Source organism: Perna viridis, chromosome 13 (assembly GCF_037379345.1).
Source record: "Perna viridis isolate PV_CMFRI_1.1 ecotype Kerala chromosome 13, ASM3737934v1, whole genome shotgun sequence".
Classification (NCBI taxonomy): domain Eukaryota; kingdom Metazoa; phylum Mollusca; class Bivalvia; order Mytilida; family Mytilidae; genus Perna; species Perna viridis.
In genome coordinates, this window is record NC_142457.1 from 10,114,737 (window position 1) to 10,127,699 (window position 12,963).

General features: G+C 31.1%; 1 protein-coding gene across 2 annotated transcripts in view; it reads left to right on the top strand.

The window, feature by feature from the left end:
* LOC148599516 (ADAM 17-like protease) overlaps positions 1-10,309 on the top strand; it is a 39,479-nt gene extending 29,170 nt beyond the window's left edge. Inside the window, exons 17-23 of one of the 2 annotated variants that reach the window (XM_088557709.1) lie at positions 311-384; positions 3,067-3,188; positions 4,221-4,299; positions 5,232-5,320; positions 6,097-6,144; positions 6,614-6,779; positions 10,186-10,309. In XM_088557709.1, coding sequence (XP_088413835.1) covers positions 311-384; positions 3,067-3,188; positions 4,221-4,299; positions 5,232-5,320; positions 6,097-6,144; positions 6,614-6,772 — 571 coding nt within the window. In that variant the 3' untranslated portion in view covers positions 6,773-6,779; positions 10,186-10,309. Of the gene's footprint in view, positions 1-310; positions 385-3,066; positions 3,189-4,220; positions 4,300-5,231; positions 5,321-6,096; positions 6,145-6,613; positions 9,717-10,185 lie in introns of those variants that run through there. The other variant, XM_088557708.1, reaches the window with a different exon arrangement.
* Positions 10,310-12,963: the final 2,654 nt, after the last annotated feature.

Genomic DNA, 12,963 nt, shown 5'->3' on the forward strand with positions numbered 1-12,963 from the left:
CAACTCTAGCGGTAAGTCCCGATGGTTTAAAAAGTAGAGCTTCAATTCGAAAATGTGTTGTATGTGACGTCGAGTATAGTTTTTATCTCCTAAGAACAAGGGTTACATGAAAAACTTAATGTTAATTTCTGTTTACTATGCCCATTCAAACAAAATATCAAAAATAAAAATGTGTAAGCTTTTTACCTATGAATCACATTTTGCATGACTCTTAGCTGGAGTGCTACTTAAATTGACCTGAATTGATTTTTATTCTTGTTAAGAATCATTGTGTAAATTCTCCATTGTTTTGATTGCTTTGTCCTTTCAGTGGTATATGCAAAGATGGTGTGTGTTTAAATTTTTGTGAAGTGAGAGGAAAAGTTCCATGTATATGTCCACCTGGTAAGTAAGGCAAAAAACAAATTTAATTTTGTAGGTTGGGATTTTATTTTATTTATTTATTTTTTAATGTCATAGTGGGGTAAATTCTCTCTGGAACAAACTTCGTACTGGAAATTACAAAATTTCAGTTAATGATAGAATATATCCAATATTATCACTATTTTGTTTAAAATCCCTTCAATCTTGCTATACCATAATTTTCAATTTCACGCCAGTCAAGTGAGAATGAAAATTATCGTTAGTTTTTATGTCTTCACGTGACATACAAGCAACAGCGTAGGAATATTTGACGACCCAAATAATCGTCTCTTTGTTTACTGCGAATCAAATAATGGTCAAATTGTGGCAATATTGTCTAGTCTGCAATGGAAAATGACTAAATACAGTAACTTACCCAATTAGAATTGCCATGGCAGCCGAGTGCGCGCAAAGGTCTTGGCTGGTATGCTTTAACCACAGAAGCCAAGTTATTCACAATTCCAGGCAGGTTCAAAATAAAGAGAATTGTCACTAATCTACAGTTTATTACGATTATACATAAAATACATGTTACAGGATGAAAAGTTATTTGGAAATCAGAAAATTACGAAAACTCACATATACGGTGTGCTCAATCAAGTTATCAAATAAAAGTTATCAAATTCCTTTATACGGGTGGGATCCATATGGTACAGGGGTACAACACAACAGACATCAACAATCGAGGAATTCTCCATATAGTGATAACTTCCTGTTAAGGCAAGTTACACTATCGTCAACACATACAATCTACGATCTCGGACCACTGTCCAACACCTCAGACCATTGTCCAGAACATAATAACTTCCTGTTAAGGCAAGTTATACTAACGTCAATAATTCACAATAATCTCAGACCATTGTCCGGAACCACGAAACATATTGTCCGGAATACTAACAATTCCTGTTAAGGCAAGTATACGTCAAAACGTCAAACAAACATCATCAACAACGAGTTAACTTCCAGTTACGTCAAGTTACAACTCTCAAAAATAATATTCCTCTTGCATCACTTGTCTCGAAAAACACATCCCTTAACCACATAAAATAAATCCAATCTTACATTCAGTCTGCAGCCGTATATTCCTAAACACAAAATCTCCAATCTTCCCTTCGCTCCTTTTCTTCTCTCCTTTTTCTTCTCTTTTTTTTTCTAAACTGAAAATCAAAGCCCTTATATACATTTCAACACCAATTTTACACCAACTATGCACCAACTATTTTAATTATCATAACTTACATAACTGACCTAAATTAAGCACCAATTCAACACCAACTTAGCACCAATTTTCAATAAATCAAAAACTTTGACAACTACTTAAAACAGCATCCTACATGGATAACATGATACTGTATTTCATCCCCTTTCCTATAGTAAACCATTTAAAATCATAATAAAGGTAAACTTATGGATAAAAGACTAACGGTACAATGACTAAATCAAAATATGCTTATCTAGACATGCAACTAATTATCATGAAAATATACACCTCTACAGAATGAATAAATCCCAAAATAATTCCACAAATTTTAAACATCACTGTTATAGCTAATCAATTTTTTTTTCAAATGATGTGTATCACAGCTGTACAACATATGTTACATCAAGTCACTGGAAAATAGTTCTGAAAGGAAATCTTGCAGTGCTTATAAAACTTACATATTTAGGTCAGGACTACTGAAGATAAAAGAAAATTAATACCTTACAATTCAGCAAAACAGCGATAATCAGATTATTAAATATTTTTTCAACTCGCAAGAGTTTCTCATACTCATCTCGTCACGCGGCAAAACCGCTCGACGAGATCAGCATGAGAAACTCCGTCTTGTTGAAAAAGTATTAAATAATCTGATAGTCCTTTTCACAAAAGATTGTATTAAGTGTAAAATTAGTTTGTTTGTTTGTTTGGGTTTAACGTCCGAGCAGCAATATTTCAGCTATATTCAGACGATGTAAAATTAGTGGTAACGTATATGTCACAATAGTTTGATCTATTATGATGTCAGAACTTACAACTAATGTTACACTTACACTGGCAAATATTTCTCACGTGAAATTCATAGGGATACAATTTTTTGTGAAAAAGACTGCTGGTCAATGGTTGGTAACAGGAAATAAAGATATGATTTTGTTGGTGTGAAATATTTTTTTTCAGTAGATAGAAGTTTTGTTTTGTTTTTTTTTTTTAATGGAAGATTTGCTTATTTTTGCACCAATTTTTATTAATCCATTCTTTGGTTTAACCTATAAGGAATGTAAGTCTTGGCACGTGACTCCTTGGTTTCATGAGAGTGGATCCTCGTCTACCATTCAAATGCATGGAAATTCGTCATTAACATATCGTTGAGTTCAGTATTATATGCAAAACATCTTTTCATGTAAAAGATACCAATAATAATGATGAATTTCTAGTTCTACATGATAAAAATGTCAAGAAAAGCATAAAATAGAAGATTTTGCACTGTATTGCTGTGTTTCAACATCTTGGAAGTAAATTATAATATGCTGATCAGTCTGGATTTCAATACATTCTACATTGGAAATTCCTGAAACAAAATGAAACTAGAACAAGACTTACAAGCACTATTAACATGGAATGAGTTACCAAAATAAATTTCTTCCTTCAAGTGAAAAAGTAGGCCTCAAATCCTTTTTATATTTCAGAGAGTGGTTACACTTGTTTTAAGTGCTGTAAACATAACATATCTAATGCTACCTGTGAGGTAGACTCCTCCATGACCATGTTGAGAGATGGCAGACCTTGTTACCATGGATACTGTGAATTGGTAAATAACATAGTGCATGTAAAGTGAAATCTATATTATGCAAACCCAGAATAAATGAGAAATTGTTTTATGCCAAACATTTTTTGTTGTAAGAACTCTTTTTTTCTTTGTTTTTTAATCTACAAAGGACCCATAATTTATAACTTAAAATATACCTTCCCATAATAAATGTTACGGTACCGTGAAAGTACTTTAATTCGTGGATACCAATTTCCATGGATTAGGGAAGAAATTCAAGTCCATGGATTTTTTAATTCATGGTTTTGAGGTTTTCAGTATACACATTAATTTAAATCTCCTTTTTGTTAGTAACCAAATTTCATGGTTTAGCCCACCCACAAAAAAAAAAACACCAAAATTGGTACCCCATGAACAATAGTACTTTCACAGTATTTGTTGGATTATTTGCTGAAGTCAGATGGAAAATGTATTTACTTATATGATTGTTACCAACAAAGCAACAGCATTACAGTTATTGTGTAAGGTCTATTTTTAGACAAGTAAGGAATGTAACTAATATCTGAATATATTATCTTGTATAAAGAACTAAGGTTCAATTTAGGCAGAATAAACCGCAAAGCGGTTGATATGCATAAATCAACCCAAAGTTTTATATACTTATTCAAGATAATATATTCAGATATTAGTTAATATTTCTTATAATGTAATATTTTGGCAAAAAATTATGATTAATTCATATTAATTTAAGGTGTATAATGTGGGTCACCCTTATATTAATTTATTCCAATACACACACCACTTGACATGATTATTTCTTTGATAAAGGTAGTCTGGTTAATAGGGTTGTGGTTTAAAGTTCATGACCTTGTGTTTTGAACAGATGATAGGTAAATTTTGAATCCAAGATCAAATCAAAAGTCAGCATCCTTTTTAACAGTAAAAATGGTCATATTAAATTATCAAAGAATGCAGAGAACAAATGAATATACATGGGTTTGATACTGAACAAAGATAGGCCAAACCAAAAAATGTAAGCACTTGTTAAATGTGTAGTTTCATTAATATTTTTAGGGCACTTGTAAGAAGCAGATTTCTGATATGGTTCAGCGACTTTTCAGTATTATAGAAAATATCACAGCAGATGAATTTGGTAAGCTTAATCTTTTTATTCCTCTACTTGTACATTTTTGTCTATGTAAGGCCTATTAAAAATAAAATTGAGTCTCAGGTTCTCTTTTTTTATATTTGATTTCATGGTAGAAAGGTCCCCATTCCTTTGGTATTATTTCTATTTTTTTTATTCCAGAGTTAAGAGACTTTGTTTTTACAAAGAGTGTGGACTGTTATTTCATGTGCTTGCAGCTGTTCTGTGTTTTAATAATTAAGTAGCAGTCTTTTTAAAAATCAGACGTGATGTGATTTGTGCATGTCAAATACCCTCAGAATTCACTTATATTTTTAATTCAGAATCAGTTACAAACCATATAACCAGTCTTGGTGTGTACAGACCATATAATCAGTCTTAGTTTGTCATTCAGTTTCAGACCATATAACCAGTCCTGGTTTGTCATTCTGTTACAGACCATATAACCAGTCTTGGTTTGTCATTCTGTAGTTGCACCTTTGCGATAAATTATATACAGATTTTAAATTGACTCTATGCAAGAGTTATTGTTCTTGATTTGGTTGAATGAATGTATTATTTTCTCAAAAATACAAATCTGAATACAGGGAGGTCCTCAGTGCTTTGGTATTATTTCAAGAGGCTTTGTTTGAGTGTGGTGTATGAAATTAACAGTTTGCCAGCAATATTGTTCATCATTAAGATTGATTTGGTTGATTTTAGTGGGAAATGAATGTATGGGTTTGATTTTAGTGGGAAATGAATGTATGGGTTTCTCATTAGTACTGATCTAAATATAGAAATTACAGTTCTTGAACCGATCGGCACAATGATTTGACAGATCGATGACCGTTGACTGACTGATTGCTGATGGATCGATGACCAATGACCGGTGACCTATCTGATCGCAGTTTTGTTGTGTAAAATGACGTAAGATCTGTATGTTACCTTTGTTTCAGTTGCATTCATGAAGAGCAATATAGTAGGGACAATCATTATATTTTCATTGGCCTTGTGGATACCTGTTAGCTGTATATTTAGCTACTTTGTAAGTACATGTATAGATAAATAATGGCTTATTTGACTGTATAAATGTATAGAAAATACTGTGAAAGTACTTTTATTCGTTTGTACCAATTATCATGTTAAAGGGAAAAAATGCAAAAAATACAAAGTTTTATTTAATTATGTTTTCATATTTGTTTTTACTTATGAGAGGCATTGTGCCATGTAGTACCATCCAGCTGAAAATTTCTGAATGAAATAAGATGTTTTTAAACAAAAAAAAAGTCTGAGAATGGCTCATTAAAAGTTTTGATTGCATTAGAAAATAGCCCATTCTCATATCATAAACTATGAAATTATTCTGAAATTTTTATTACATGTTTTGCAAAAATGTAATCGACTCAATATAGCAACTTTAAAAACTGACATTTTCTAAGAAAGTGACAAACTCTTATAGATTAATGAATGCAATGATTTCTAAATTTACAGTAACTATTGTTAACATGACTGTTCACCATTTGAGCAATTCATGTGGAAGATTCTCCCACATTGTCACCGTCTCAAGTGGGAGCTTCTTCCCAATTGTCACTGTCTCAAGTGGAAGCTTCTCCCCTTTGTCGCTGTCACATGTGGGAGCAGATTCTCCCCATTGTCACTGAATTTCACAGAACATATAGTAATTTTAACCAAAAACCTCCCATACACTTTTGTGTGGAGATTCTAATTATTTCATTGATTTTGCGGAAGTCTCCCCGCCTTATTTGGGAAGGTTGACAGGTACTGAAACGCTGATTTATATCTTCATATTTTTGTCAATAGGACAAGAAGAATGATAGAAGAATTAAGAGAATGAGAAGCAGCAGAATGGTGAGTAAACCATCAAATTCTATAGCTATAGCTCCTCTGTCTGTCTCTTACACTTTTAATCAGCCCCCTACATCTTTCTTTCCATCCATCTGTATCCTCCTAATGAACATCCAGACATATTTGGTTCTAACTTGTATTAGTGGAAGTATACCTTACCTAGCATGATAATTTGTGCAAGAGTAAACAAGAGAACCAAGGTTATAACAGTAATCAAAAGAATCTAATCCAGGGACAAAGACCAGACATGGAAAACAGACATATACAACAAAGAACATTAAGTAACTAAAATCATACATACAAAGTAACAAAAGCAAACGAGCAACTCAGACTCCACAAAAAACTGGCAGCATGGACCAGGTGCACCAGTAAGGTAAGCGTCCTCTGCTTTTCTAGAAACACCCATGCAACTTCATGTTTTGTCAGTTTTTCTCTTTAATGAGTTACAGATTAGTTTTCCTTTTTGTTACAGAATAATGCATTCGTATTGGATGAAGATAAACCACTGATTAAGCATGCTGGGAGTTTAAAACTGAAGCCGGCAGGGAGTATTGTGAGACCATTTGGGATTATTCCAATGCCCACAATTAAAAGTCAAAATGATATGGATTTAAAAGAATCAAAAGTATAAATACCAGGTGCCTTTAACATTCACTCATTTCCATAATGAATTTTTTTTTTGGCTTGTACATGTAATATTCATGTGTTTTTAGTATTTTTACTTTGGTCAAACTAAGATAACTAATCATTTAACATCTTATCATTTTTTTTTTATTTTTCAACAAAATTTCAGCAAACTCAAAAAATTCTATTGTACCACAGAACTCATTAGCCCTGATTTTTTTCACTTTTGTGCCTTGTTGTATGTGCCTTAATTGAATAATTCAGATGTAAGTCAGTTATCATTATTACATTTTTTTACCAATTTTGCCTATTTTCATTTTGATTTTTGACCTTGTAAGGCCACTAGAATAGAATATTTTACAGGTGCAACATTCTGCATTTATTTTTGTTTTTGTTTATTTTTTTTTTTTTTGCATTGAAAAAGGGAGGTAATTTTCCTTCCAACAATTTCAAATGACATTGAATTCATTTAATCTGTCAAGAAAATGATAGTTCAAATTTGTCTTTAATTGATTTGTGTATGTACATGTATCATTTGTTAACAAATGTTTATTGATGTTTAATATGTACTGGTCATAAGGCCAATTAAAAATAATTTTCTGGTTCTCAGGCTCTCCATCTTTTTCCTTTGATGACCCATTTTTACTGCTATATGAACAAATACTGTAAACCAAGAATTTTTTGTACAGTCTCTTTTTTACATTTACGGTTTTAGCAATCAATCTGCTTTCATGCAGTTCTAAATTTGTAATAGTTTCTCAAATTAATTTTCAGGTTAGGGGTTTACCGCGAAAATAGTGAAAATAAAAGCACAGCAAAAATTTGACAATTCACGGTACATTAAACAAAAAGGTACTTCCCTCATTTTTTTTGCTTGCTATAAACAATGTACTGTAAACAAACAAATTTTCTGGGTGTTCTAAATTTTGCTATTTTCACAATGGACAGAAATGTGAAATTGATTTTACATTACACTAAACATTTTTTTTTGAAACTGCGAAAATAGATAGCCTTGATTATGCTCACTTCATATAAACCATGAAAATTGATATATTTACTGTATACTGATCTTTCAAGGGGAGGGGGGAATAAAAGTTAAAAAAAATCTGCCCCTTCCCTCAGTTATTTTTATACATATAGTTTGAGAACCATGAAATTAACGCGTAATGGCCTAAAAAACAAATTTAGTAACTTTTTAGTAGAACGTTTCTTAAATTTCATTATTTTTAACAAATTAGTATTGTTATAGAAAATTCTTATTTTATGTAAAATTGAAGTTCATAAATATTTATGGCCATTGTTAAGGTTGTTCTCAAGGGAAAAGTAACATTATCTTAAAAGGAGAGTCACAAAAAACTAAAAAATAGGCTTTAGCTGTTGACTCAAAGAAAGTTAGTGCTTATTTTAGATCATCATATTTCTATGCTTTTATACAAATTTATACATTTTACAGAGAGCATTATACCTTTTATACTTAATTATTTTATATACTTAGGCCAAGAAAAATATATGTCTGTTTAAGGTTACATTGTATGATAAAAAATGGTAGGTAGGGTAGGAAAATCATGTTATATTTTTATAGACACTTTTGTGAGGATTTCTTGTATTGAAAAGTGCACAACTAAACAATGATGGTTTAGTAACAAATCACAAAAAAATAAAATATGCTGAAAAAATAGGGTAGGAAGGGTAACCTTAAACAGACAAGTTTTTTTCTTTGGCCATATGCATTAAATGCAAGTTGTTTTTCAATGAAGCCTATTTTAACAAATATCATTTATAGAGTTCATGACAAAATGGCAAATTATTAAGATTTTAATCCCAACCATTGTATAGCCCCCCCCCCCAAAAAAAAATAAAAAAAATCAGAATTTCCTTTGAGAATAGATTTGTGGCCTTACTTCACAATTAGTCCTCCCCATATTTAAGTCTGGCATGAAAATTGTATGGTTAACTTATGGTATTGTTGAGACAGCTTTTACAGTAATGAGATTGGAACTGTTTTCAAATACATGTCTATGTAAAAAACAGGCAGGTGGTGATACATCTTAAAACCTTTTTTTGTAAAAACTAGTCATTGCTGAAATACATTCAATACTCCCACTAAACACCCTGTATATAATATGTTAGCTATAAGGATGTTTGTATGCTGTCAAAGCTGAAAAATGTGGAAGAGATGTCAATTTTTTTACGTGACGCTGCGGAAAAAGGTCTGTTATTAATGTGACTAAAAATATGAATGGGATGACCCAGTCAGGAAAACTCAATATATTGTTAATTCATCACAGAACAAGAGTAAATACTGTGAAAATACTATTGTCCGTGGGGTACCAATTTTTTGTGGTTTTTTTTGTGGGTAGGCCAAACCATGAAGTTTGGTTCCCAAAGAAAAGGAGATTTCCATTGATGTGTTTACTGAAACCTCAAATCCACAAATTCAAGAATCCTCAAACTTGTGTTTCTTCCCTAATCCATGAAAATTGGTATCCACAAATTAAAGTACATTCACATTGCATTCTTTGCTGGCATTTAAGGTGATGCCTGTCTCATATAATTGCATAGAGAAAACAGAATCAATTATGCAATCGCTTTACATAAACAACTGGTAATGACTTTTACTGATTCTCTGTAATTTATATGAATTCTGACTGGAAGTTACACTTGTGAATCTCTCAATAATACACAAAGTTCAGGATTTTACAAATCATTTTTACAAAATATGGTCATTATCAAATGTAAATATAACTGTATAACTTTTTTTTTGTAAACAAGTTTGTAACATGGACATAATTGTCCATTAATGGCATCTCATTTTGTTGGAAAACCTATGAAAAATAATGTACAAAAAGTGTATATTATAATTACTTTCAATCATAAAATGAAGCACATGCATGTAATATGTATATATTTTTAACTACTTTAATTTTCATTAAAAGGTCATATGTTTGCATCATGGAGAAAAGTCCTCCTTAAAAGCCGTTAAAATTCTATGATAGGTATTTTTACAGTAAATTCGTCCAGGGGATTTTTGTTAATTATATGGATTATTTGTCAGAGAAAATAGAGTATTTAACCTAGCATGCAATTGACAAAAGAAAGAAAAACCATTGTTTTCAATGTTCAATTGTATTTTGATGAGATAAATTCTGTGTTAATTTTAAAGTACTGGAATCTATTAAGAATTTGGCAAAATTCGGGCTAATGAATCAGCCTAGTTATTAGTCTATTAAAGACAAATTAACAAGTATGTTCATCTTAGAAATGTCAGAGGATGCAGAAAAGTGAGTTCAAAGTTACATTAGAATGATAGAGGAAAAGTAAGTTCTCTCCCTTTGATGATGGACTTGCAATGCATTTTATGTTATTTACACCTCGAATTACTGACACTTCAAAAAAATCAATGCCATTTCTGCATTTCAGATAACATTTTGAATAAGATTTCATGGAACGACTTGAGTCTATTTTCCACCACGATTCACCCACTGCCTGATTCTTACAGATAATAACACTTAACTAGAATATGCAATTAAAACATGTATGCAGTAATATTTAATTTTGAACTTATTGATGACATGGGTAGTTATTTCCAATTTAACAAATATATAGTTCCAATCTATATTTTCTAACAATGAGTGTGTCTTCATTTTACTTGAAAATATCTTTATATGTGCCTTTAATCAAGCCAATGAAATATCTCGAATTTAAAATTTTCTCAGTACCTTGAGTTTTTAGTAAATTTTCAATTTTAATCAATCTGATTGGTCAAAGGAATTGATTGAGGAAAAATTTGAGAAAAATTCAGAGATTTTTCAATTAAAACATAACTTTATTTAGTGCCTTTACCCTATTATAAGTGCCTTTTATCCATTTTTGCATAACAATTTTCAAATTGAGAATTTCCTTTAATACCAAAGTTAAAGATTATTTTAAGCAATCTGATTGTCTTGAATTGAGGACAGATTTGAGGAAAATCTCAATTTAAGATTTTTATGAAACCAGGTTGTTTGTTTATTTTTAAATAGAATTCTCACGGGTTATGTACAGTGACACCTGAACCTTTTTATATTGATGGCTTTGTTCATTTAAAGAAGATCTTTGGTTAACACACAGTCAATATGCCTTGACATTTTTTACATTATATAGATACCTAGTTTAGACCAGATTTATGGGTTATTTAGAGTCGAGTTTTAACAGAATTCTGGGTTAAAGAGGGTTCAGTTTAGACAATTTTTGGGGGTTATTTAGCGTCAAGTTTGAACAAGATTCTGGGTTATAGAGGGTTCAGTTTAGACATATTTCTGGGTCATTTAGAGTTACATTTGAACAGAATTCTGGGCTAATTAAGATTCAGCTCAGGCAAGTTTCACAATAATGAATTACACTAGAAAAGTGCATTGGTAAAGTCAATATTTTTATATAAAAATGTATTCTTATATCTTTATTTCTGTTTTTTTTTTTTATCTGTTGTTATTTCTGTTTTAAGACTTTTATCAACGTATGTTGTAGTAACTTATAAGAAACTTGAGATTTAGTGTTGCATAAAAAATTATAAAGCAGAGTGAGCTGGAGAAAGATTGTTAGTGGCCTATACTTTGTCACACCTTTACACAGGGAGTAAACAAGGCATAATTAAGTAGCAGTCTTTCTAAAAATCAGACAGGAGTGATTCATGCATGTCAAAACCCACCAAATTCAGTTTTATTTGTTGTTTAGAAACAGTTACTGATCACAAAACCATCTTAGTTTTTCATTTGGTTGTTGCACTTTTGAAAAAAAAAGTTATATAGATTATACATGAAATTGCACTTTGCAAGAGTTATCGTTCTTGATTTGGCAACATTTGGTTGATTTTAGTGGAAAATGAATGTATGATTTTCTAAAAAGTGCAGATCTGAATGCAGAAATGGTTATCGCTATGTGAAAGTTTAGCATATGTAGACTGAACGAGCATTGTTTGTTTGGTCGGTTTTCTTCACCACGAATCACTTTGGCAGTGTCTGAATTTTATGTGGACTGATACTTAAGTTATGTTGAGATTATTGATAAAGAATAATTTCACTTCATCATTAAGATTGGTACAAATGAACTTTTTTCCATTTTATATGTTTATTTAACCTGCAATGTCTGACAGGGTGTCAGTTATCACGTGGACAGGGCATCAGTTATCATGTGCAAACATTTATAGAAGAATCTGTCAATTTGAATTGTTACACCTTTGTCATTTACGGCCAAACTTTTTGTTTTGTGCCCTTTTTCTATTCTTTGAAAATCAGTGGGAAAATTATTTTCAAGGCTTGTTTTTTTCTGATAATTCTGCATCTTATCAGAAGATTTATATTTTCTGAAAAGATTCATCAAGTGAAGGTAGAATATGAAATGTAAGGATTTTTAAAACATTAAAAACTGGTTACTAGATCTTCATTTACTATAAGTTTTGGTTTCACCCATAGGTTAAGTATCAGTTTCTGTAAGAATCTGGCAGTGGATAAACCTGATATGAAAAAAAACACTTTTTGAAAATTAAATGGACTATTTGCACCATCTGAATGATTGAAAAAATACAGGATTTTCCACATTGCTTAGGAAAATGGATTTATAATTTAATTGAAATGCACTGAAAATGAACATTTCAAGGGCAGATAACTCTGTCAAATACCTCATTTTCTAACATTCTATTGACAAATTTCTGAGCAAATCAAGTGATGCAGAGATCATATGATGATCTTTTCAAAAATAGAAAGCATCCTGGAGTGATATTATCTCAGATCAGTGTGTTTTCTGATTTTTCCCAATTTGCCTGATTCTTACAAAAACTTGCATTTAAGAATCTAACTCTAACCCTATCCTATCTCTTACCTTATTTTCAAACTCACAGTTTCCTTCTCTTTAAAGGAAATGTCTTTCATTGTCCCTAGCCTTTAAGCAATCATGGGACATGGTAATGGTAAGTGTGTATCAGTGTATCAATAAGGTCTTCTTTTACTTTACATACATGTAACTTAACAGAAGTCTTTGATATACATGTAAATTCCTTTTTATCTCATTAAATATTGCAATTTGTTGATATTTCATAAAAAACACAAAATGATATGTTTGTATTACAATTGCATTTACCAAAAAGCTTTCATGTTATTCAGTATAGATATTTATATGAGCGTTACTGTGTTCATGATTGGTGATCTCAAGGCCAAATTAAAT